This window comes from Phyllostomus hastatus, unplaced genomic scaffold, assembly GCF_019186645.2.
Source record: "Phyllostomus hastatus isolate PE091 unplaced genomic scaffold, TTU_PhHast_1.1 phas_scaffold_60, whole genome shotgun sequence".
NCBI lineage: Eukaryota > Metazoa > Chordata > Mammalia > Chiroptera > Phyllostomidae > Phyllostomus > Phyllostomus hastatus.
Window position 1 is genome coordinate 11,906,338 of NW_025334038.1, and position 27,452 is coordinate 11,933,789.

Below are 27,452 nucleotides of genomic sequence, written 5' to 3' on the forward strand. Positions count from 1 at the left end.
GAAGAATGTTAAAATAGTCAAGCAAAGCTGCAAGTCTCTTTTAACTAGGCTCAAAAGCCTCAAAATGTCACTTCCACTATTTATGATGATGCATGTCAATAAAGCCAGCCCAGGTTCGAGGGGAGGGGAATTAGACTCTGCCTATCAATAGGAAAGACCTTTAATCTACCACAAAAAGTTATCTTAAAATACTATCTTTAACTCTTATTTCAGTTTAACCCTTTTAAAGTAGGGTTAAGTAGTAGAATAAAGAATTCTACTCCTGGAAGAAATATTCTGTCATTTTTTCTATATCCTAAAGATCTTGAGGGATACATACTAAAAGTTATACCTTCATTTTTTTACGATAAACAAAGAAGGCTCTTTTAAAGCTTATTTTGTTTATTCAGCCAAACCCCCCCCATTATGTGCCAGAAACTTTTTAGAAAATGATAGCAACTCATACACCTATAAAAAAGCAATTAAGCCCCACTGATTAAGGTCAAGTGGTAATTATCTAAGAAATTGGGAAGAATAATATATTTTTTCTAGTCATGTTTATTAATAGTTTTTAAAATAAAATATTGCCATATGTTACACTCAGTGATGGTGGCATGCCAGGATCCTGATTAAATCAGAGAAAATCTGCTAAAATTGTATTGCATTCATGATTGAAATACTAAAACATTTTCTTTTAGTCTCTTTTCTATACCTAATGTTTACTCATCCATGTTATGCTTATCAACAAGGGATTTATTTGGATTATTTGATTTCCTACTATGTCTGTTGTGTTGGTCTTATCTATAAGCACAAACATGTTCTGACGACCACTATCAGATCGATCACTATAGTATGGCTCAGTCATTTATACTATGGGGAAAGCTTCATGCATTCTCCAAACACTTATCGAAAACCTATGCCAAAGAAATAATGTAAGCAAAACTGGGCATGATCTCTGACATCATGTTCCATATAGCATAGTGACTATAAAGATTGGAAGGAAGAACAGAGAATATGAGACTTCATTTTATATTAATCCATTGAATGCTGTATGTGTTGCTTATTCAAATGTTTATTAAGAATTTAGTACATGTGGGACTATTTACTCTGCTTGGAGGTTTTTGACGTCCAAGATGCCTCCATGCCAGGTGTCTGGCAAGAGGTTTAGAACTGAAATAACTTATACGGAAGAGATTTAAGTAATGGATATTAGCAATGCACATAGATAAAACTAGAAAAAATTACCTAATATAATGTAAAATAAAGTCAACAGAAGTTACCTTTCAAGTTACTAAGGAGTTACCTATTATGAAATGTCTTTTTTCCTGACATACATGTAGGTATTTCATCTTCCTTTGGTATCTCTAAGATACTGCCTAAAAGTTTAATTTTAAATAGAAGCTAGTATTTTTACTCAATTTAGATGTATGCACCAATTAATATAGGTCTCTTATTTAGAATTTGGAATAAACCAATATATTTCTCTCTTTTCTGTTATTCTGAATGTCAGCTAGCATGAATATAACTTATTACTGTTGTTTTGCTTCAGCATAGTAGTATTTCAAGTAACTTAGGGTAATGGCAATGTTTACCTAAAGAAGCACACATTTCATCCATTTCCAAATCTTAATTACGTGATCATCCCCTTAGTATTTTATTTAGAAAAACTAATTTTTTAAAAAGATTTTTATTTATTTATTTTTAGAGAAAGGGGAAGGGAGGCATAAAGAGAGGGAGAGAAACATTGATTGGTTGCCTCTCTCATGCCCCCACCTGGGGACCTGGTGTACAACCCAGACGTGTGACTAGGAATTGAACCAGCGACCCTTTGCTTTGTGGGACAATACCCAGCCCACTGAGTCACACCAGCCATGACAAAAAACTTTCAAATGAGGGGTTGTCGTAGCTTCTTTAATACTGTGATGAAATCTTACAACTTTGTACTGTCTGTTAAGGGTAGCATTTACCTAAAAAATAATTTCGTCAAACTAGGGAGAAGCCAGCAAACATTAGGAATCACCTTCAATGTTTCCAAATAATTGTGAAAAGGGGTTTTGCTTAGTAACTTTTCTATTGCCACGTACTGTTTCTATTGCAAATCTTAAATTACAAGTTAGAGTTTTTATGATCATTAAGTAGGATCATATGCAACATTGAGGTGGTGAGACATCACATTTCTAAATCCAGAGAAAATTTAATGTGTTAGATTACTACTAATCTTTAACACAGGATAAATGGAGTATGAGTTGCTTTGTTTCCTTTTGTATAACTTATATATATGACCTCTATTGTTTGATTTTTTTCAAGGATAGATTTCTCAGATTAAATTTAGGTAAACTACCTGTGTTGATTTTTACTGTCATTTGAAATATAAAATTACAAATCTTGTGTTATGCTTATTAAAGATTCAAACGCAACTTTCCCATTTTTTTACAATTGTACCTTTGTACTTGACATATGCTTTGTCTAGGAGTATTCATTTGTATATATGTGCATATAAATATACTTCAAAACATATTATGGGAAAGTTCAAACAACAGTTTCTCCTCACATAAACTATTATTGAACAACAAGATAGCCAGTCCAAATTGTATTGGTAACCCTTGTTGTGGAGGAAATAAGAGAAATGATTTTTGTTACTAAGCCCTGTGTGCAGGATGCATGAACAGCTTCTGGTATATATGATTGAATTTTCTATATATATAATCATTTGAAGTATGTGTTTAGTATATTCTTAGTTTCTGTCATAAGCCATTTGATAATTGAAATGAGACTTTTACATCTTACATTTGCCTAAGTTTTATTGCATTTCTTTAAAAGCGGAATGATATGGGAAGTAAGGGGAAAGAAAGCCATGGCAAGTCAATAATGTTACTGGAAAAACTCAGGGCACAGGCCACGCTTCTCCAACAGTGAGATAAATGGGCATAAAATTTTTTAATTGATGAAACATGCAAAAAAGTTTTTGTTGAAAGGGTTGATAAAAAGCTTGTCTATATAAAGTCATATAAATCATAACTATTTTCCTATTTATCTAATAGATAAAAATGATGTATGTAATGTACCTGGTACATAGTTAGATCCTAACAGTAGTAGATGCTATAATAACATAATACTTATAATCATCATAATTGTTTGATTTATTATTAGTAACATAGCACAACTGGCCGTATTGTTATATGGCTCCTCAAATTAGTCCCTTTATTGTCATGCAACATAGATTTTTTTCCTTTTGTAATAAAGTGAATAATAAAAGTTATCTCTTGAAATAAGCTGCAGTGCAGCTTATTACAATGCAGTAGCTTTGTTCTTTGTATTAAGTTCCCTGTCTATAACTTAACATTTGTTGTCTTTTATTAATATTTAAGGACTTGAAACTTTTTTAAAGTTTGCTATCCTAACTCAGAAAATTTTATTCTTTTCTGTTATTCCAGTAGAAATTGTCAAACTGGTCTCTGTTGTTTTCATCACTCCTAACCTTTAGCTAGACACTTAACACTTTAATTCATTATCTTTTGCCACATACTTACTATTAATCTTTACTGTTACCTTGAAAAATAGAATTAGTAAGCTCTTCAAGGTTATTAAGGGTCTTAGTTAAAAGGTTTTGTTAATAATAATTACAGTTGATAGTTGATCCTTTTTGAAATGTTTGATTTCCTCTTAATTGAGTGATATTAATTAGTGGTTATTTTTATAACTACCACACAACATAACTCAAGGATTATTGTTATTTCTTGGCAATACAATAAATCTCATGGTTTATAATGTCAATATTTTTGTTTTTCTTTCATCATAAAGAAACATTAAATTAATCTATCTTAGCAGAACCAATATAGGCAAAGAAATTTATGAAAATATTAGACCAAAGATACATTATGATAAGCAAAGAAACATTAGAAAATAAAACCTATATGTCATCCCCTTATTGTGAAGTTGACTACACAGATTTATTTTTCTTTTGTTAAAACCTCTCTGGTTTGGAATAGCAATTAAGGTAGAGATAATGTTTTGAGGATTATTTCAGATTCATATTCTGAAATAATTTAAATCTGTTTAAAGTTCCTATATTGTAAACAAAATACCAAAGTACTGAAATTATTAAACATGTTTGTTTCTCTTTGCTCTGTTATCTACAGGGCAGTAAATTTAAAAATAGCCTATGTATATTGTAATATTACATGTTAACCATTTACTATTGAACCTCAATTTTTCTCCAGACTAGTAGCAAGTAGCTCTGGCAATATATTAATAATCTATTTCAAGCTGAAATTCCATTAAGGATGTTTCATATTCTGTATTCATTTATTGGCCTAGTTCTTGTCCAATACATGATAATCAAACAATGTAAATTAAAAATTGGGGTCTTTGTCCATAAGCCTTCTAGGTTCTCATTTAATGAGCATCCTTCTCTAGTAGTAAATGTCTGTAAAGCAAGTTGCTAAATTTTTACTTTGACAGTGAAATTCAGTTAAAAGTGGAAAGCAAAATAACAAAGAAAAGTCAGTGAATCCAAAAGTTGATTTTTCAAGAAGATAAACAAAAATGACAAAACTTTACCTAGATGGTCTAAAAAACTAGAGAAGATTCACATCACTAAAATAAGAAATGAAATGGGGACATTGCTATCAATTCTACAAAATAAAAAGGATTGTAAGAGGGTACTGTGAACAAATGTATGTCCAAAAATTAGGTAATCTAGATGAAAGGTACAGATTCCTAGAAACACAAAACCTACCAAGACTAAATCATGAAGAAACTGGTAATAGACTTGTAACTAGTAAGGATTGAAGCAGTAATCAAATAAATCTCTCAACAGTCTTGGCTGGAGTGGCTCAGTGGTTTGAGTACCCACCTGCAAACCAAAAGGTCTCCAGTTGTATCCCTGGTCAAGGCACATGCCTGGGTTGCAGGCCAGGTCTCCAGCTGGGGTTGCGTGAGAGGCAACCTACTGATGTTTTTTTTTGCACCAGTGTTTTTACTCCCTCTTTTCCCCTCCCTTCTCCTCTCTCTAAAAAATAAATAAAATCTTTTTTTAAAAATCTCACAACAGAGGAAAGTTCTAGCTCTGTTGGTTTCACAGGTGAATTCCACCAAACATTTAAAGAACTAACCCAATTCTTTTCAAAATCTTACAAAATAAACAGGAAAGAACAATTCCTAATTCATTCTGTGTGGCTGGCATTACCTAGATACCAAATCCAAACAAAGACTATACTAGAAAACTAAAGACCAATATCCTTTATTATTTATAAATAATAAAATAACTAACATTATTTTATAAATAATAACTTTTATTATCAATAAAATAAAATTTATTTTATTATTTATTTTATTGTTTATTCTTCCCATTCCCCCCACCCCACAGTCTCCCCCTCCACCCAGCCCCACCCTTCTGCCCTCCCTAAGACAATTCCCATCATTGTTGTCTGTGGCCACGGGTTACGCATTAATGTTCTTTGGTTAATCCCTTCAGCTTTTCATCATTGAGTATGGTGTGCCATGTGGATTTTTCATATACATGTTTCATTATTCCTAGTTTGATGAATGTTTTGATCATAAAAGGGTGCTGTTGGTGAAATTTTTTCTGAATCATTTAAGCTGATTAGATCCCCCCTTTCATCCTCTTAATATGTATTACATTGATTGTTCTTCATAAGCTAAACCTCTCTTACATTCTAGAAATAAATCCCACTTGGTATCGTATACAATCCTTTTAATTTGGTGAAGAATTTAGTTTTTAGTATTTTGTTGAAGATTTTTGCCTCACTGTTTTATATAAATAAATAATAAAATAAATAACTTTTTTAATTGATAAAAGACTGAAAGCCTTTCCTCTAAGAAATGAACAAGGCAAGGATGCCTGCTTTCCCACTTCTATTTAACATAGTAGTGAAAATTCTAGCCAGAACAATTAAGCGAAAAAAGGAAATAAAAGGCATCTAAATTGGAAAGGAAAAAGTAAAATTATCTCATTTCACAAATGACAATTTTATATGTAGAAAACCCTAAAGATTTCACAAAAATACTGTTAGAACTAATAAACTACAGTAAAGTGGCAGGATATAGAGTCAATGTGCAAAAAAAGGAAAAAAACAGTTGCATTTCTGTACAGTGATAAGCAATCTGAAGAGAATTATGAAAGTGATGACATTTATAATAGCATGTAAAAGAACAAAATACTTAGGAATTAATCAAGGAGGTAAAAGACTTGTGTAATGAAATGGAAACATATCCCATGTTCATGGATTAAAAGACTTAATACTGTTAAAATGTCAGTACTACCTAAAGAAATTTACAGATTCAGTAAAATCCCTATCAAAATCCAAATCACCTTTTTTTACAGAATAGAAAAACCCATTCTAAAATTCATATGAAATCTCAAGGGACCCAGAGTAGCCAAAAGAGCCTTGAAAAAGAACAAAACTGGAGGACTCACATTTCCCTGATTTCAAAACTTACTACAAAGCTCCAGTAAGCAAAACAGTGTGATGGCTGCCTAAAGACAGGCAGATAGATCAATGGAATAAAATAGAGAGTCTAGAAATAAACCCATGTATATGTGGTCAAGTGAATTTTTATAAGGGTGCCAAGACTATGGAGAAAGGACAAAGCTTTTCAACAGATGGTACAGGGAAAACCATATATCCATGTACAAAAGAATTAAATTGGACACTTACTTACCACCACCTATAGAAATTAACAGAACTTTTATCAAAAACCTAAACAGAAGAGGTGAAATAAAAGTCTTAGGAGAAAACACAGGGGAGAAGTTTCATGGCATTGGATTGGACAATGATTCCTTAGATGTGACACCAAAGGATCCAGCCAGGAGGACTTTCTCAGTCCACAGCTTCACCTGCAAGACACCCCTGCCTCACAGGGGTATTTCCTACAAACTGCACACCCAAGAGGGAAGAAGCCAAGGAGTCAAAGCTGCCAGAGCCATTTAAACTCAACAACTTTAAGGAGGGCAAAGGGGAAATACTACAAAACCACAAAACAGTCTAAAGAAAATGTGGGGTGAAAACCCCAAAATTCTGCATCTCAACAAGCATCCAGGTGATGCCAGTGGTCCATTGACAGTCCTGTGGAGCAGTACTTTGAACAGTGAGGGTATAAGATGCCTAAGAGAAACAGCAGTACTGGTGAGGGAAAACAACCATTAGGCTGTGGAAGCTACTGTAATCAAATGATTAGGGAAACTGGATGTCCTGCCCCTAGCTCATCTTCCAAGAGCACATGCCCTCTATGCCATGACAGCAGAAGCATACAGCCCAGAGCAGTGACAGGCTGGTTTTGGCCCCACCGACAATGGGAAGAAAGCCACTGAGCCAGTTCACTTTTTGCCAGAGAGGGACTGTGGCATTTCCAAGAAGAGTCAACACTAAGGTCTGAGGCATGATTATCATTGGGCTCCATACCTAGTGCCATACCTATCCCGATTTGAAAATCAAGCACATCTGTGGAGGTTATCATCACCACCACCATCATGGAAGAAAGAAAAAGCCTCAGAGAGGGATGCCACCTGTTGTCCATTAGATGACATGTCTTCCAAAAAGGTCATGAGTTGGCAAGAGGAGCTTGAGGTAATCAAACATTTCGGAGTTAGATTCATAGAACTCAAAGAATCACAGCTAAAAAGTTTTCAGAGTTGATCTGAGAAACCCTTAGATTTTCCAGAGACCTACACTCATGAAAGTGAATTACCAAGGTTGCCTGGAGAGCTAGTGGCATGGCCAGGACTCAAGCTTAGCCTATACCTCAACATGCTTTTTCTAGAGCACCATGCTGCGTCAATCATGACCTCTCCCAAACTCATTTGGCCTGACTGCCCTAGAAGCAGCATCTGTGTTTCAGTGCATTATAGTAAAAAACATTTGCTGAAATCTGGAAGAGAGATTTGTGCATTTATGTTCATAGAAGCATTATTTACAATAGCTAAAATACAGAATCAACCCAAGTTCATTCATCAGCAAATGAATGGGTATTTCATTGTATTGAACATTATTAAATAATATTATATTGGCCAGAAAGTTCATGTGTTTGTTTGTTTTTTTTCCTGTAAGATGGACCTAGTAGCACTTAGTTGTCTTTAGTTTCATTCTAAACAGCTTGGTTAGATTGTATTGTGGCAGCTGTCATGTCAGCATGCATTTAAAAAACAACTCTCAAAATTGGTGAATTTTTGTGTAGACATTTTAATTTTGAAGATGGTAGAAAATATATAACATTTTCAGCACATTATGCTTTATTCAAGAAAGGTAAAAACTCAACTGAAAAGCAAAAAAAAAAAAAAGACTTGTGCAGTGTATGAAGAAGGTGCTGTGACTGATCGAATGTGTCAAAAGTGGTTTATGAAGTTACATACTGGAGATTGCTCGTTGGACTATGCTCCACAGTCAGGTAGACCAGTTGAAGTTGATAGTGATTGAATCAAGACATTAATTGAGAAAAATCAACATTATACCACACAGGAGATAGCCAACACACTCAAAATATCCACATGAATCAAGGTATTGGTGAAAATAAAAAATACATCTTTTATTTTACAGAAAAAACTAAATGTACTTTTTGGCTGACTCAGTATTCACCCTCAAATATGCAATATTATTTAGCCTTTAAAAGGCTAAATTCTGCAATATACTACAACATGGGTAAACCTTGAGGTCATTATGCTAAGTGAAGTAAGTCAGTCAGAAAAAGATGTACCATATACTATATGATTCGACTTATATCAGGTACTTAGAGTAGTCAAAATCATAGAAACAGAAAGTAGAACGGCGGTTGCTAGGAATTGGGAGGAGAGGAGAATGGGAATTATGTTTAATGGGCACTGTTAAATTTTACAAGATGAAAAGAGTTCATGGATAGTGGTGATGGTCACACAACATTATGAATGTATTTAATACCACTGACCTGTACACTTGAAAGTGGTTAAAATGTTAAATTTTGTGCTTTATGTTATGCATATTTTTCCACAATAAAAAAATGGGAAAAAGTGAAAGGTGAGGTTTAAATAATAAAAATCCATTTTTTAAATAATTTATTTTTATTCAAAGCCAAATCTAACTTCCAAGTTGATGCCAAAAAGGCTGTTTTCTTTAATAAACTGAACTTGTTTTCTCTGATTTATTGTATATATAGTAAGTTTTCTGATATATATTATATAATTACTGTTCTTTGCTATTTGAAATAATGACTTACTGAACAATGCCTTTGGCAGTTAATACTTTATTTATGTAGTAGTATATTAGTTTTCTATTGCTGTATAGCGTATTACCACAAACTTAGAGGCATAAAATAATACCCAATTATGAACTCAATTGTAGATGTCAGAAATGTACAATACAATTTAGTTTGTACTCAGGTAAGCTTCCTGTTTAAGGTTTGACAAGGCTGAAATCAAAGGTGTTGGCTGGACTGGGCCCTTTTCTGAAGACTGGGGAAGGATTTGCTTCTGAGCTGACTCCAGTTGTTGGCAGAACTCAGTTTCTTGCAGTTGTAGGTCTGAAGTCCACATTTCCTGGCTGACTGTTGGCCAAGTGCTCCTAGAGGTTTCCTGCCGTCCTTCTCACACAGCCCCTCCATCTTCAAAGTAGCAGTGGTGTGTCAGGTTCTTCTCACCCTTTGAATCTGACTTGCTCTTCTACTCCCAACTGAAGAATATGATCGGCTTTTAAAGGGCTCATTTGATTGTGTCAGACCCAGCTCAATTATCTCTGTATCTTATTAAGACCAGTTGACTTGGGACTTAAATTACATTGGAATCCCTTCCCACCCTCACTGAGATTAGTGTTTGATTGAATAACCAGGTCATGTAAGTGTTAGGAGGCCATCTTTAGAATTCTCTCTACCATGAGTAGTATTTGATCCACAAGAAGGTTTTTACAGGCATGATGTAAAGTGCACTGGGATAAAATTCTGAAAGTCTTGTGTTCTGTTTGAGCATTTAGTAACTCTGACCCTGGACTGCAAGGGTCTTGAGACCAGGAACCATGTCTTACTCATCTTTATAGCCCCAGCACCTGGTAGAATGTCTGGTGTGTAGCAGGAACTCAGAACATATTAATTAAATAAAGTCACATTGAGGTAATTTTACCCTTCTGTGTCTTTTTAATCTTCATTTTCATCAAGACTCCTTATGAATTAATACTGAAGCTGTTAAATGCATGTGTAAATTCCATGAAAATCCTAAACTATTACTATAGAAACAATGTAAAAAATCCCCATTTCATAGATTTTTTCAAAGTTAAATCTCATAGTAAGCAGAAATAGGACATGGATCTTCTGCCATGCTAGGTGTCTAACCTTTAGTAACCTTTTTATATAGTGCTTTAGTTTTAACAAAGCCCTTTAATTTACCCTTTCATTGAACCTTAAGAAACTTGAGAATACAGATAGTATGGACTTATTTACAGATAAACTGAAATCACTTGACAATGGTTATCTATTAATAAGAAGCAAAGCCAGAAATTGAGTCCAACTCTGCATATGAATACAGTTTTTACTTGTCTGTTAATCATCTCTTTTATTTAAAAATATATATGATACAATATTTTGTGCCCTTGACACTTAGAATTTTAAGGATTAAAGCAGAGGATCAGAGTTAAGTTGTAAATTCTTTTCCCTTCTGCCTTTGTGCTTGCATCTATTAATTTTCTCTCACTTTTTCTTCAAGTTCTTACTCTATATAACATAACTTCTTTTAATTCTATTTTTGGATATAAGTTACTCTTAGAAATTTTCTTGAATTAAAGAGTGAATAGAAAGAGAAGACAATCCCACCATACAGAAACTCTTAGACAGCATTGCCGTGTGTGTGTGTGTGTGTCTGAGAGAGAGAGAGAGAGAGAGACATTTTCTTCTCTATAAGAAATGGAAAGTCATTTTTTAAAATTTTCTCTATATTTGTGTTTGTTAATTACTAATCTGTGTGTAGTATGGCTAACCCAAAGTCAAAATCCCAAGAATACAATTCTGCTTATCTCGGGAACTTTGGGTTCTCATTTCTGTTGGTTCTACAAGGAAGGCTCTTTGGGATGTTACAATGACATGATGACTTTTTTCCATATATGAAACATACTGATCTACATATTAAGGATTTTTTAAATCTGTTTTATGATTGGTACCAAACTGTCCCCCTGACTTTAATGAGTATAAATGGTAGGTACTTGGACCTTGTACTGTTTGAGGTTGGGGCCAACGAGGTAGACTGGAAGGAGATTGTAGGAAGGAAAGCATGTTTAAAACCTGTCTGGCTCCGGTTCACAGGCAATTTCAGCTGCTCTCCTAAACCAAAGCCCAGCATCACAAACGAGAGCTAGTTGCCTCAGTGGGCTCCCCAATCATGTGATTGGTGATTTGCCAATCATGCTAAACGTGTGTATTGGACCTTTGACCTCTTTTGTTTTTATCTGCTTTATCACCTTACTCTAGGCCAGGCAGACAAGATTCCGTGACTGATAAACTGGTGGTATATTTCAGACAACGTTGAAAAGGCTTAGTAGACAGGTGGTTGTACTCTAATTCATTGTGCATTTGCAGCATTCTCGTTAGTAAGTTTGGAACTTGGCTGAGCACAGCTACTAAAAATTCCTCAGGATTTTTGTGGGGTTTTTCCCTCCTAACTTTGTGTAAAGCGTAATATGTTACAAAATACTGAAGAAGTATATTTTCTTTTGCTGCTACCTAAGACGTTACCTTATAAATTCCATTTAGCTCAATTAACAAATTGTGGTCATTTGCTCACTTACAGAAAATGCCAATCCACAGGATTTTATAGTCTTCTGCAGGTGTACTTTTGGGAGGAATCAATACTTTTTACTTGAAACCAACTTTGATTTCTTCATTTTCTACTCTTTGTGCAGTTAGTTTCTCTGTGGTTTAGGATTATGAATTAAGAAGAAAACTTTCTGTTTCAGTGTGAAATTTAATACAAATCTTTCTTGTATATTCAGCGGCCATTGCAGTCATTTGGACAGACAGGAAAAAGGTCTAAGGTATAGTAAATATTTTGTGCTGGCATGCCAAGGGCCGTCCTTCATGCTTGATGAATCCTTGTTTTCATATAGCACTGCATTCAGTTTAGTTTTGTCATATTTTGTTTGGGGCAGAAAGCTTATTTTGTTTTATTTGGGGTTTTTGTCTTGCCTAGTCGCTTTCGTACATTGCTTTTATATCTTTAATGGTTCTTTATCTATGGAGAAAATGGCTTTCTCACCATTTTGGGGGTTTTGAAATTGGAATTATTTCCATTCTTACTATTGCCATAATTTTCAAAACTGAAATTGTTTGTTTTCCCTCTTAACAAAGAGTTTTAGGGGTTATTAATGACATATTTAACTTTTACATTTCACCTATGCCTATACTTGGAGAAACTATAAAGACTTAAGAAACTCTAGGGGGCTTTTGGATATACACCCTAGATTTGTGAAATGTAGTGTTAATTTTAAATACTTTTCTTTAGTCAAGCTCAAAGTTAAAGCTAGTTCGGAGCCTTGCAGTGTGTGAAGAATCTCCACCACCCCCTACAGCAGAGCTATCACAGGAGAACCAGGTAACAAAAAATTATTTAAAGACATGGTGGAATAACCTGCCTCCTGGAGAATATTTTTTCATAAGGTTAAATAAAAGTTGTGTGTGCATGTTTGTGTGTTATGTATGTTTTTACTAAGAGAATTGATTTGATAATACTTGCACCCAAGAGACACATGAAAAGTGGGGAAAACCTTGTTACATCAATCTAAGATTTGGTATAGTTTCTCGCTGGAAAAACTTAAGGATAATATAATTAACCAGGCATAAGGCTTTAAGGGAGTTGTAAGTTGTTTCAGAAAAGTAGTAAAGTAGTACTTTCACTTAATGTAATTCTGATGAAATTCACTCTCTTGATTTTGGCCTTTATAAGTTTCTTAGATACTGCTTGTGTGTGAAGAGGAGACTACCCAAGACTTAAGCTTAATATATTATTTTACTTAACTTTGAATGCATGGCGAAGCCAATTCTCATATTAGCTTGACTCATGTCTGTCTAAAACTTCTAATTCCTTTTCTGCCTGTGGTTGTAAAATACAGAACTACTGAGGTTCAAGCAAATAGTTTAGTTTGCCTTTTGTATTTCTAATGCTGTGACTACTTTTCTGTTAATGTGAACTATGGGCTGATCTTTGCTTTATGTTACATTTGGGCATTTAATCCAAACATTTTTGGATCCTTTACCAGTGTGTCAGTGGTAACTTTGGCTGTTAGTGGCTTGTTCTACCTTTTATGAGTTTAAGCAATGTAAACTCTCATATATACCCCAACATTAGTTTCCCAAGAATTGAGACAACTTTTTGGCTGTTTAAGAAGTTATGACTAAAGGGAGGGTAAAGGCAACAAGTAAGTTGTATATCTTTTTATTTTTTAAATAAATGGCAATTATACATTTGTTGATTCAAGCAAAGACGTAGGCTTTGCCTTGATTTAGAACATGATGCCCTCAAAATCCTGTTATACATACTGAAGATAGTTGTCACATATTTAGAATATGTTCTCTTTTTTAAAAGCACTACACAACTCTTTGTTTTCAAAATGCAAGAAAAGGAATGTTTTTAAAATGGGTTATTTATTGACAATAAAAGATACTTAAAATCAGATTCTTTTTAAAAATTTTTTATTTATTGAAATTGTACAGGGTGAGAAACATCAATTTTTTTTTGTTCCACTTATTTATGCATTCCCTGGTTTCTTCTATGTGTCCTGACTGGGGATTGAACCCACAATCTTGGCATATTGGGATGATGCTGTAACCAACTGAACTACCTTTTGAAATGTGTTCCAGTGTCAAAACCATAGGATTCAAACCTTATTTATAATTTTCATTTAAAATTTAACTACAGAAACAGAGTGCTATATATATTTATTCTATAAAATAGATATTTTTAGCAACAAAATAAGACTTTCTAGAAAAAGTAGAAATACAGTCAAATATTTGAATAAGAACACTTGCCTTGAGAATATTTTCAAATGTTAAACTTGACTTCTACATGGTTGTTGATAAGGCTGAAGAGTTATGATACACTCTGAAAAAAATTAATAAAATTGTTTTTGAAATAGCAATTTTAAAAAGCTCTTTTGTACAAACCAGAGTAAAGAATACACCTGTTCAGGGTGGAGCAGTGGGCAGTATAATGTTTTTTAAAAATTCATTTCTTCATTTTTTTTGTCCAAAATGTTACACCGTCTTAGCATTTTGGAATAATCAGTCTAAGGAGATTGAGAAAATGAGATTCATAAGACCGTCAATACAGGAAAACCCATTCGTTCTGAGAAAAACTGTAATGTGATTTCTTTTCAGTACATTTTACGTATTGAAAAATATTGGGGGGAAATTCTTAGAGTGCTACATAAATTAGCTAGTAAAAATTTATATGAGAAAAAAATATCAGGAGTGTATACTATCGATTGCAGATAGTAATTTTTGCTTTTATAGTTCAAAAGTCTCCATAGGACATGAATTATGAATAAGGTTGTTATACCAGAATTCAGTTATTCCGCTTAATACATTCATTCTCAATTTTTCTTGGATACAGTCATTTTTTTTTTGAGATAATAACCTATTTTTACCCTTACTGAACAAGAGATACTCCTTTTTCCAAGTCTTGAGTTAACTAAATTGCACCTGAATGGGAATAGAAAAATAAGTTATTTGTCTTGAAATGTGCTAGTATCTAATCTTTCATGCTAGAGACACTTTCCAATTAATAATGCTTGCTTCAGAATGTGATTTTTGAAGAATTAATTTGAATAAAAAGTTGAGAGGCAGTTAATGAGAGATGTTACTTGTGTCTGATCAGAGCTTATGAGAGGGAAGTGACCTCAGTAACAAATATCAATGACAGAGTGAAGGATAAAGGAATTACAACTTCCTATGGAGATGTTCCTTATCTAGAGTCAGAAGAGTTTGTGTATGAGGACTTCAGCATTTAAAATGTGCCTTGTTTATTTGCTAATGAAAGCAAGGTCTCAGTATCAACTGAAGACAGGCCTCAGTATGTAAGTGTTGTCTGTTAGATTTTAAATACAGTTCATCTTGATAAAATAGTTTAATATCTATAATTATAATATATAGCTTTAAGAGGACAGTTTAGAAATAAAATCTGATAGTCACTGAAACTGCCTTTTGTGATGGTCTAAATGTGAAATCTTCCAACTTGGATTTCTTAGATTATCCTTGAGTAACAGGAGCAGAAGCTGTAAGTCAGGAAAACTTTCAGTATTTTGCTTCCAGTACATAGTTTTGGGACTCATTTTTAAATATCTATGTTACAATAATTTAAAAGTAAGGAAAGTAGATTAGAAAGTAAGTTGTAGTACAACTTGAGATCTTGAGAATACTATGCTAAGTGAAGTAAGTCAGATGGAAAAGGACAAAAACCATATGATTTCACAAAAAAGCAACAAATGAACAAACAAAAAAAATTAACTCATAGATACAGTACACAATGGTGGTTACTAGGGGGAAAGGGATATGAGGACAAAGAGGGTGAAGGGGGTCAATTAAAATGTGACTAAAGGAGACTAGGTTTCTGATGGTGAGCACACAATAGAATATTCAGATGTATTACAAAGTTGTACACCTGAAATTTGTTATTAATCAATGTTACTCTGATAAATTTAATTCTTAAAAAAGAAAATTAGTCATAATGAGAAAAATGACTTACCAGTTGATGAATGTATGAAGTTTGGCAAGCAATACAAAAGAGGTCATAAAGCAAGTGTTCATCATTTTAGTGAAAATTGCTAATGCATAGTTTGTGCTCTATGTTCTGAGCACAAATTTGAGCTTTGGTAGAAGAGGAAGCAGAGTTGAAAAGAGATGAAAATATCAGTCAGCAATCCTATAGGAAAATAATATATTTGATGTGATTTCTCTGCCAAGTACTAATTTTAAAAAATTATGTGGGGGAGGTGGGGGTGGAGAGTGTTTAGAATAGAAATCCTATTGATCATAAGTTTAAGGATCCTGAAATTTATATCCCCTTTGATATTGACTTACTGCATTTACAACCATCTCTGAGAGAAGCAAAGTACTGTAATTTTCTGATGTTTTTCATCACACAGAACAACAGTATAATTTAGCCTATAACTAAACTGCACCTTTATCTTTAGTAGAAATGGTCTGGAAGTTATTCTACCTTTCTTTATTACTTTTGCCTTTCTTTATAACACAAAGTCATGTGATTTTTACCACTTTTAGGCAACATGAATTAATTTTCCGTAATTCCTTTGGGTTGTGAAATTTCATGTAATACCATTGTTTTCAAAATGAATTGTAGAATTGGTTCTCTTTTTCAGTCTTACACAGTATGGTTACTTTACAGTGAATTATTACATAGCAGACAGGAAAACAATCTTAATTGAAATCTTTCTGAACTTTTTCATGATTGAAGGAAGAACAATGTTATGTAAATCTCAAATAGGAAATAAACTCATGTAAATTTGGTTTTGGAAATTTTGTACTTGTTTTTTCACATCTCAGAAGAATGAAGAAGGAATATGAGAGTATAGTGAATACTCAAAAAGTACTTTTATTAAGTGTTGACTTGACTGTTTTGCATTCCTAATGTTATGATTGATGGTAATTATCCTTTTGCATAGCATCTCCATTGCAAAAATGGGTATCACCTCCCCACTTGCTTTGTCATTTGCATGTGTGCTGTCACTATGCACACTGTTTCTGAACCATTTGAGTATAATTCTACTCTAAAGACAACTTTCCATTTTTCTTTGTGTTAAAAAAATACATTAAGAAGACCTTGGTTCTGATTCTCTAAGGGTTTTGAAAGTAGATATTTTAAACTATTATAGAAAACATTTATTTTCTCTAAAATAATTGTCAGGATATGTTTTAGTTAATATATTCAGTGTTTTAACATTTGCTATCTGGACTTTAATAAAATGGTAAAAATAATTTTAAGTTATATTCTGCTTTGAAGAATCTAATTGGATAAAATAATCTTTTTTCTTCTTCACACAGTTTTGTTAATCAGAAATTACAAATGTGTGGTATTAACTGAATTGTTTTATGTTTTTATTTAATTACTGGTTTTACCATCCAACAGGAGAAAAATCAGACCCAGTTAACACAATCATTTGAAAAAGAGGAGAAGCCCTCAAAAGATGAAGCAGAAAAAGAAAAAGCCAGTGATAAGTTACCCAGAAAAATGTTATCAAGAGGTCAGCAATTTATTTTTCTTAATTTTTGTCACTGTTCATAAATCTGTCCTTTACCCCTCAAGTAATTATATATATGGTACCTGTATTAAATTATACAGAACAGCCTGAAGGGATAATATAATATTTGCTCATCTGGGCAAAATGGAATAATACAGTTCTGAACATCAGTAAGATATTCAGTTGGCCAAAAAGTTCATTAGGTCTTTTCCATAAGATGGCTGTAGTAGTGCTTAATCATCTTTAACTTCATTCAGAACAATTGTGTTAGATTGTATTGTTGCAGCTGTCATATCGGTGTGCATTTAAAAAACAACTTATCAAAATTGGCGAATTTTTGTGTAGCCATTTTAATATTGAAGATGGAAGAAAACACATAATATTTTCAGCATGTTATGCTTTATTATTTCAAGAAGGCTAAAAACTGAAATGCCAAAACAGATTTGTGCAGTGTATAGAGAAGGTGCTGTGACTGATCAAACATGTCAAAAGTGATTATCAAAATTTTGTGCTGGAGATTTCTCAATGGACAATGCTCCATAGTCAGGTAGGCCAGTTGAAGTTGATAGCAATCAAATGAAGATACTAATTAAGAACAGTCAACAACATGGGAGATAGCCAACATACTCAAAATATTCAAATCAATGAAGTTATTGGTAAAAATGGAAAATGTGTTTTATTTTACAGAAAAAAACCATACGAGTTTTTGGCGAACTCAGTACTTTAGCCAAAAAACTACAATACTTTCCAGAGTCACTGAGGAAGATAATTTTATTTTATTTTTTATTGGTCTGTCTCTCATATTGAACTAATGGAATCACTATAGTTTGAATACTGATTCCACTAAAAATAATACTATTTAATTCCTTATGATACAAACAGCTGATGGCTAAATATTCAGGATTCAGGGAGATATTCTTGGAGTCAAGAATGTTTATCTTTCATAATAAATGTTATGGGGTTTACCATCATCTAGCATTGCATGTCTATAAAGTGCTTTTTTAATTTATAAATTCAGTTATGCTGATCAATGTTATAAACAGCATTAGGATTTACATTTAAGAGGAAGAAATAAACATGAATTTTTGAAAAAGATTAAGTCTAGAGTAATATTCCCTAAGAATTAACATCCCTCTCAAATTGTTTTCTCCACCTATGTTCACAATTGAACTAAGCAATCTTAATTTGCTACCAAAGTAGTTAATTGTATAAATCATTCTAATTTTTCGCTTGAGGCATTTTTGAAATGGAGAATTGTGGTGAATATATAAAGGAAACAATTTAGAATAAATTACAATGGCACATTTGAGGGAGAAACTTTTTAAAGAATATGCATGTACATGTACTTATATAAACCCACATCTGTTTATTATATGGGAATAGAAAAATTGTGACCATCTGAGTTCATCATAATTTTTTCCCTACTTCATTAATGTTTTTCAATTTGTGGCATCTCATTTTATTAAGATATGTATCATGTAAAAGGGAAAGGGATTTATTTTCAAACAATTTTATACTGCATTTTTGTGTTGTTTTTTAGATTCCAGTCAAGAATACACTGATTCAACTGGCATAGATCTACATGAATTTTTAGTAACTACATTAAAAAACAACCCCAGGTAAACATTAAACGTATAAGGTTTAAATTGCTTCTAGAGTACCACAACTTGCTATTTATACTTCCATTATCGTGTTTGAATATTAGAATAAGATTGTAATATTTGAAGTATACCAGAAATATTTTAGATTCTTAGAGCTAAGATGTTGCTGGTCTGCTATGGGCACATACGTATGTCTTTTTGAATTATGTGTGTTACCATGATATAAAAAATAATTCATACTTTCTGTAGGAATTTTGAGAAATACAGTATTACCGAGAAATTTTGTCTCATTTAGAATACAGAGGTACCAATCATGAAAAAGAGAAAAATATTCTCATGATAATGCACTCAACTGAATAAGAACTCAGTGTATTTGTTTATAATGTTTTTGCACTTAAACACAGAATATTTGTTCTTTTTTTCTTAGTTTATAAACCTTCAACCCAAAGATTTTTAAGGTGCTTATTTGAGTCTGCTTTACTAATTGTGAAATCCTTTGTTTTACCAGAGTACTGAATAAATAGATTTTAACTTTTAGCAGGTCATTGACCCCTTTGAGGCATTTCCCCATAAGAAGCCTTATCCACAAAATATCTCACCAATGCTCTTATGAGATGGAAGACTCTTAGGTTAAAAATCCATTCTCTAAATGTTAGCTTCCCAGAGTGATAGTTACTTTACATACATTGAAATAAAATTTAAATCATTTCATTGGCTTTGTGCACATGGAAGAAATATGAACAACTTTCTTCAACTCTTTTTAGCTTTGCTGAAACTTATGTCATGCTTCAAGATAAACCTTTTATTTAGGGTTTATTGTATTGAGTAACATCTTGATTTTCTAGTGTACATTTAACATAAACCTCAAAAAGAGAATTACCAAAATGAAAAGTGGTCTCCTTATAATATGGATTGAAGGAATTTTAGGTATGATGTGAGGAAGAAGCTAGTCAACTTTGCCCAACTTTTTTGTTTTAAATTCAAGCTTAGTCCTTAGTTCCAAAAGAAAGATGAATTCATTAGTTCATTGAATATCTTCTTGAGCATCTATCATGTGCTTAGTATTGTACTAAAATTTGCAGATAATAAGATGGGCAAAATATAATCTCTTACCCCAAATTATTAACTATCTCTCTGCTAGGACAAAAACAAAACAAAACAGATGGAATATAATATAAATAGAAAAGATGTAAAAGAAGTTTTTCAAGGTGTTATAAAAACACAGGTTGATTGCTCCAATCTCAGTTTGAAAGGATGTGGGAAGGCTTCACTGAAAAGATAATGCCTGAGCTGAACCTTGAAATTAGTCCTTTGAAGAGGAACTATCTTTACAGAGAAGCATGAGAAAACCATTCCAGATAAAGAGCATTGCCAAGGCATAGATAGGAATGTGTGAGGGACAGTGGTATATTCAAAGAAAGACAAGATTGCATACTCGGGCCCTAGCAGGTATGTGGCAAGTAATTCTAGAAAGTGATGGGGAAGGAGTTGGTGTGACATGAAGACATCTTATGTCCACTTATTCTCAACCTATGATAGTACCAACATGCTGGGTGGTGAGTCCTGGTGGCTATGGAGTGCTACTAGGAAGTCAGGCACTAAAAAGAGCTGCAAGACAGTAATAACAATAAAAAATAATCTTACTTGAAATGCCAGTAGTGCATCATTTGAGCGTGACATACTAAGTTGAGGAGTAATTATAAGATTTTGAATAGGGTAATGCTATAGTCAGATTTGTATTTTAGAAAGGTTATTTCAACAGTGAGGGGCCAATATCACAAGCAAGGAGTACAGAGAGGAGACCATAGAGAACACTGGAGAGGAAAGGCCACATAGGAAAGATGTTCAGGAAATACCATGGCAGGACTTGGTGATCATGTGGATATGAAAGAGTATTGGAACATTAGAGTAGAACAGAGTAGATATTAGGTTTCTGTCTGGGCTGACAGCTAGTCCCATTAACTGACGAAGTAAATAAGGGACAAGTCTGAATGGAATAGGGCAAGTTCTATTATAAACAAGTATAGTTTGAGGTTCTGTTATAAATAAGTATAGTTTACCCAAAGGAAAGCCAGGAGATGAGGTCTCTTGGCAGTTAAAAGGCTCTGGTTTTCAAGTAAATGAGCCAAGCTGTAGTTACAGATTCAGGAGTCATCAGTAGAAGTGAAGCTTGCTATGAATGAGTTTGTCCAGAGAGATAAAATAAATGACAAAGACAAAATTCCACGGAAAGACACTATGTAAAAGGTAGATAAAAAGAAAGAGACTGAATGAGTCCTAAAGATAGCGGAAGAATTTTGTGAACACTTGTCTTAAGAGTCAGCCAACGGCGAACAGTTTCATGGCTGATAAAAATACGAAATAGAAGTACCAAAAACAGTTCATTAGACTGAGAAACGAGGATGTTAGTAGCTATTTTAACAAGCTGTTCATATGTAGTAAGATGGTAGAAACCAGAACTCAGTGGTTTGAGGAAAATGGGGAAAGGTAGAAAATACATAACTACTTGGAGTAAAACAAGATAGAATCCTAAATGGGCAGAATTTTCTTTACTCTGAACCTATAGAACATACATCAGTAAGGACAAAGATTAGAAATCTACTTTTATGCATTTGAAAATATTTTTCTATTGTTCACTTTTGTATTTCTCTATAGATGGAAAAGTTTGTAAGTTACCTACATACTCATTTTTAAGTATATTTTGTTGATACAATAAAATAATAGCTGTTGTTAGTTGTGATTTTGTTGTCATTTTACTGTTCATAGTTTTGATCTTCTTTTTCTTAGATAAGGCCCTTTAACATTTCATGTAATAAGGGTTTGGTGATGATGAACTCTTTTAACTTGACCTCATCTGGGAAGTACTTTATCTGCCCTTCCATTCTAAATGAAAGCTTTGCTAGAAAGAGCAATCTTGGATGTAGTTCCTTGCCTTTCATGACTTGGAATACTTCTTTCCAGCCCCTTCTTACCTGTAAGGTTTCTTTTAAGAAATTGGCTGATGGCCTTATGGGAACTCCTTTGTAGACAACTGTCTCCTTTCCTCATCTTTAATCTTGGGTGGTGTAATTATGATGTGACTTAGTGTGTTCCTCCTTGGGTCCAATTTCTTTGGGACTCTCTGGGCTTCCTGGACTTCCTCAAAGTCTATTTCCTTTGCCAGATTGGGGAAGTTTTCATTCATTATTTGTTCAAATAAATTTTCAGTATCTTGTTCTTCCTCTGACATCCCCGTGATTCAGATATTGGAACACTTAAAGTTGTCCCACAGGTTCCTATGCATCTCTCTCTCTCTCTTTTTGTAACCATGCTCAATCAATTCTGTGAGCATCCTGATTATCAGTGTTTTGAACTCTGCATTAGATAGGTTGTCTATGTCCTTGTTGCTTAGATCTTTTTATGGAGTTTTTATCTGTTCTTTCATCTGGGCTATATTTCTTTGTCTCCATGCACCTGTTACTTACGTGGTAAGGGGTGGAGCCTTAGGTATTCTCCAGAGTGGGGCAACACTCTTTGCTGTGTTGTTTTGCTGTCTGTGGTGGAGGGGTCAGAGGGGGAAGATTGCTGCTTGCTCCACTCTTATCACACTTTCCATCACTTCTCTAACTTCTCACAAGAGGCTGCGAACTCCCCTGTGAGGGTGGGAGTTTCTCCCACCACCAGAACCCCCACAGATTTTTTTACATCCAGAGGTTTTGAGTCTTTAGTTTCCCATGCTGAAACCCTGGGTTTCACAGTCTGTCTCGCTCCCCAGTTGTTCCTCCAGGCTTCTCTATACTCGAATGTGGGATCACTCTCCCTGGTCCACTAGGGTCCTCTCCTCGCTGGCTGCCATCGACCGGTCCCAGCCCCTCCTGCCAGTCTGGATGAATGTTTCTCTAACTCCTTGGTTGTTGGACTTCCATGCAAATGATTTTCTGGCAGTTCTGGTGGTTCTTTGTTTTTAAATTAGTTGTTATCCTTCTTTGGTTGTGCGAGGAAGAAAAACATTTCTGCTTATGCCTCTATCTTGTCCAGAACTCTGCGTATGCATTTTTAAAGTGTACAATTTAATGGGAATTAGTACATTCACCAATATGTGCAAGCATCACTATAGTCAATTACAGAACGTTTTCATCACCCCAAAAAGAAATCTACACCATGTTACTATCATCTCCCTGTGCCCAGAGTGTTAATCAAGTTTGTACAGATTTCCCGTTTTGTATATTTCACATGAATATATTATTATGTGGTCTTTGTGAGTGGCACCATTTCCTTAGCATATTTTTATGGTTTATCCATGTTCTAGCATGTGTCAGTACTTTATTCTTCCTGTGTGTTTTTTTTATTTGAATAAATGTGTAGTGAATAATTCATGTAATGTCTAATGTATAAATTATTACTATCGTCAGTGTGGATTAGGAAGTTGTAACTAATGTTAAATTTTGTGATAAATAAGATTTGCTTAATTGATTTTTCAGTGTTCTTTCAAAAATGTACAATTAATTGTCAGATACATATAGCACAAACTATACTATTACTATTACAAAATTAGTAATAACTGTGGCAGATATCTACTAAAGCTTTCAGATAAAATATTGCTCTAAGAATTTTTTCAAAGTTTTTCTTTAGGTCATTAAATTTTTATCTTGTTCTCAGCCCAGTATATAAACTTCAGATGATAGGTAATAATTTATCTGGAATTCCTGTTTGTAAGGAATATTTTCAGACAGTACATTAACTGATCATTACTGAATTAGAATTTAAGGATCTAAAGTTGTCCTCCGTAGAGGTTACATTCACTAACATGATTTTATACTATTTTTGTGTTAATGTTATACTCATTTTTAAAAATTTCATATGTATTAAATATGAATAATAAAGGTAACTGTATTAGATTACTAATGAAGGGGAGCAAACCTATGGATTAATCCTGACAATGGATTTTTTGAAAAGCAATATGCTGTGTTCTGAGGAATATCATGTAATTATTCTGTGTTTGAAATACTTTGTAAAACTACTTTTATTGAGGTTAATGTTAAGTTATTTTATTTCTTATCTGTTGTAGATATTTGACCAAGGTTATATGGAACATTGGGAAAGGGGTAATCAAATGGAAGCATTGTTTTCTCTTTTTTTATTTGCCCCTGGTATACCAGCTGTACACACTTTCTCTAAACCAGATTCTAATGTAATGACTAGAAACTAATAACTAAAAGATTTGTTGCCTTTTCACTTTAACTTTAGGTAGTGGGCTACTGATTAGTTTGCTTGAGATCCTTGTTTTTATTATTTCTTTAATACAAGACACCATATATTTGTTCCTTTTTTAAAAGTTTTAAATTACAAGTGACATACAATTTTTTATTCTATTCTGGTGTACAACATAGTGACAAAACATTTATAGAACATTATATTGGTTTCTTTTAAAGCTTATACAGTAACAGTTTCAATAAGTTACCTACTTTTAGGTCCATGTGCTAAACCTTATGCCTTAAGAAAAGTAATTTGTGGATCTTCAGTTGAGTCCTATGTGTGTTCTGTATTAATAGGTTATATTACATGTTATATGCATCATAGATCATATGTATTATATTATTAATATACTACCATATTAATTTTTGGCTTATGTTCATTACCAAAATATCTAGCCTTGATTATAGATTTGAAAATTTGGGAACTTGGACTGAGCTATACTGGATTTGGCAGGAAGTGTCAGTCTTAAGAACTTGAGAAAGTTACTGACTTTATATTTCTAACAAGTTCCATTTTTTTAGTAACTAAAAGTTTAGGAAACTGAGAAGAACTTAATTTAAATAGTAAATGGTTCAGGTAAAAGAAAATCCTCTGCAACCCATAGATCTACATGCAAAAGGAAATAAAAGCCTGAATTTATATTATTGGCTAGTAAAAGTGTTAGATGTTGGATTTTTGTTTGTTTATGGAGACAACAGAAATATTTTTCCAATGGCAGTACATTTACTAAAGAACACTTCACATATTTTATGCTTGATATTTAGTGCTGACACTGAGAGCCAATTTAAATTCACTGTGTGTGAATGCTGAATAAGTTGCCTGCCTCAGATACCTTTATTTCTCCCCTACAATAAATGTATAAAATATATCAGGAAAATTATGGAAAATTATATCATCTCAAGACAAATTGACCCTTAAGTTAGGTGAAAAGAGAATCTTTTAGGTAATTAAGTCCTGTCAGGGGGAAAACTCAATGAAGTAAAAATTTCTTATCCTCCCCCCAAAATTAAGGAAAAAAATATTAAAAGACCTCTGGATGTAATAATTTCATTAATCCCATGCCAATAATTTGTTGAACTTCATTCTGTATAGTCCAAATCACTATGTAATGATAATTGTGATTAATACTATTAAAAAGTATGCAAGAAACAGAATCTAAGAAACAATATAATAAGTTGTTTTAGGCAAAGGAAGCTGAGGAAGGAAGGGACTTGTAAGTGCAGAAATAAGCCAAGACGATGAGTTTTGTAAGTAAGGGGCAGGAGATGAGGCTAAAGAAGTAGGTAAAGACCAGACCATGCTTGCCTGATAGGCCACATTGCAGATGTTCAAGTCTAAGCTAAGAGCATTGGGAAACCTGTGATAAATATTTAACCAAGGTAATGACGTGTTCACATGTGTTTTTAAAAGATCATTATGGATGTTGGCCCTGGCTGGTGTAGCTCAGTGGAATGAGCGCGGGCTGCGAACCAAAGTGTTGCAGGTTTGATTCCCAGCCAGGGTAAATGCCTGGGTTGCAGGCCATGACCCCCAGCAACCGCACATTGATGTTTCTCTCTCCCTTCCCTCTCTAAAAATAACTAAATAAAATCTTTTTTAAAAAATCATACCTAATTTTTAAAAAAAAAGATCATTATGGGTGTTTTAGGTAGAACAGATTTGGAGGGAATAAGGGAAGATATGGAGAGACAATAAACTTTTTGTATTGTAGCTAAGCCACAGATCGTGACTGCTTGGATCTAGGATACTGGCAGTGGAAACAAAAGAAAAATAGGTAGAAGGTAGATAAAATTCGTAGTAGCAATTAACTGTATATGAGGATTAGAAAAAAGGATCATAGCAGGCCAAAAATGCTTCTAGTACAGTATTTTGGGTGAAAGGTGGTGCTACTTACTGAGGTGAGGGATACTAAACAAGGAACAGATTTGGGGACAAAATTGAATGTTGCTAGAATTTGTATTAAAAATGTGGTCCTGTTTTCAGCTTTAGAGTTGAAATCACCACATTGGCATGTTTTTCTCTTGATTTTTCAACATTTTAAACATTTTAAAATGTATGGTCAAATATTACTCAGTTTTATGAGACTTCTTTTATGCTGTAGAGGGAGAATCAAACAGGACTGATGTATATAGACTTTCATGTAGGTTAAGCAGGGAACTTCATCTCTATTAGAATTTGAGAGGGATCTATGTAACATTTATTTGGGAGGAAAATATTAGCCTCTTGGCTTGGTTTCCTTGATCTATAAAATTTTAGGAACAGAATTGAATGATCTGTAAAACCACTTCTAGTTTTAAGGTTCTGTGAGTTCCTTGTTTGCGGATTTCCCCCCCACACACACACACACGTACATGAAATTTATAGTGAGCACAGGAATACTCTCTTGAGCCAAGTTCTTGGTGTGTGAGCAAGAAGGTCCTTTGGGGAGGGGTACTATTAATTTGTTACAGCCTAAATGCACTGAACAAGGAGCAGTGAATAAGGAGCCCATGGAGGTACTCCTTAGAGTCTTTATTTATTTTACACATTTGAAGCTTTTGGTTCATTTTGATTTTTATGGGGAAAATTCCCAAAGTCTTAAAAATATGTAATACAATAATAATTTACAGAATGTTTTTGAGAAGTCCTCCCCTTCTGAGTTAGAGTTAGTAATGTAGTTCATACTTTTCTGCTCTAGTTCCATCTATATACTAGCTTTGGATTCCCATAGGAGTATTCCTGTTGTTACTGGCATTGCATATTCTTTAGAGTACTGTTTCTATGAAATTCAGCATGATAATAAATTCATGACTCTATTTTGTCTATTTTCCTGCAACCCCTTCTCAGCTTTATTAAGTAAAGAAGTAAAAACCAATATGTTCTTATTATCCATATTCAGGATAGGGCAACAATAAGTTTACAGTTGTGAGTACATGAAACAGAGTTTATTTTTGTATTATTATTTATTAATTATTGTTATTTTCCATATAAACAACTATAAACCTACTTTTGCCCCACCCTATATTTACAGAACAGACTCCAATATAGTGACAGTAGATCAAAATATATCTATTTTAAGAATGGCAACATGTTAATAGTTGTTGAAATTGGGTGATGGCTGTATTGAGGTCCATTATACTGTCCCCTCTACATTTGTGTATGTGTGAAATTTTCCATAGTAAAAATTAAACTAAAAAAGTTATCTTTTATTTTTAAAAACATTACTTTTTAAGAAAATTATTAACATTTATGATTATTTCAGTGTTAAGCTTTATATATAAGTGTCTTCATATCTTTTTCAGGGACAGAATGATGCTGTTGAAATTGGAACAAGAAATTTTAGATTTCATTGGTAATAATGAGTAAGTCCTGATATTTAACAAGAAAAGAAATTGTCATCACATTTATCCTTGATTTACTAAATTAGTTTTTCTTCCTG

The 27,452-nt window shown here is 33.4% G+C and overlaps 1 protein-coding gene across 6 annotated transcripts in view; it reads left to right on the top strand.

Annotated features, from left to right (window-relative positions):
• Positions 1 to 27,452, top strand: part of R3HDM1 (R3H domain containing 1) — a 217,470-nt gene that overhangs the window by 90,763 nt on the left and 99,255 nt on the right. For 3 of the 6 annotated variants that reach the window (XM_045826036.1, XM_045826041.1, XM_045826037.1), the window contains exons 4-8: positions 11,940 to 11,981; positions 12,449 to 12,538; positions 17,087 to 17,201; positions 18,739 to 18,817; positions 27,316 to 27,375. In XM_045826036.1, coding sequence (XP_045681992.1) covers positions 11,940 to 11,981; positions 12,449 to 12,538; positions 17,087 to 17,201; positions 18,739 to 18,817; positions 27,316 to 27,375 — 386 coding nt within the window. The remainder of the gene's footprint in view (positions 1 to 11,939; positions 11,982 to 12,448; positions 12,539 to 17,086; positions 17,202 to 18,738; positions 18,818 to 27,315; positions 27,376 to 27,452) is intronic. The other 3 variants (XM_045826039.1, XM_045826042.1, XM_045826038.1) reach the window with 2 other exon arrangements.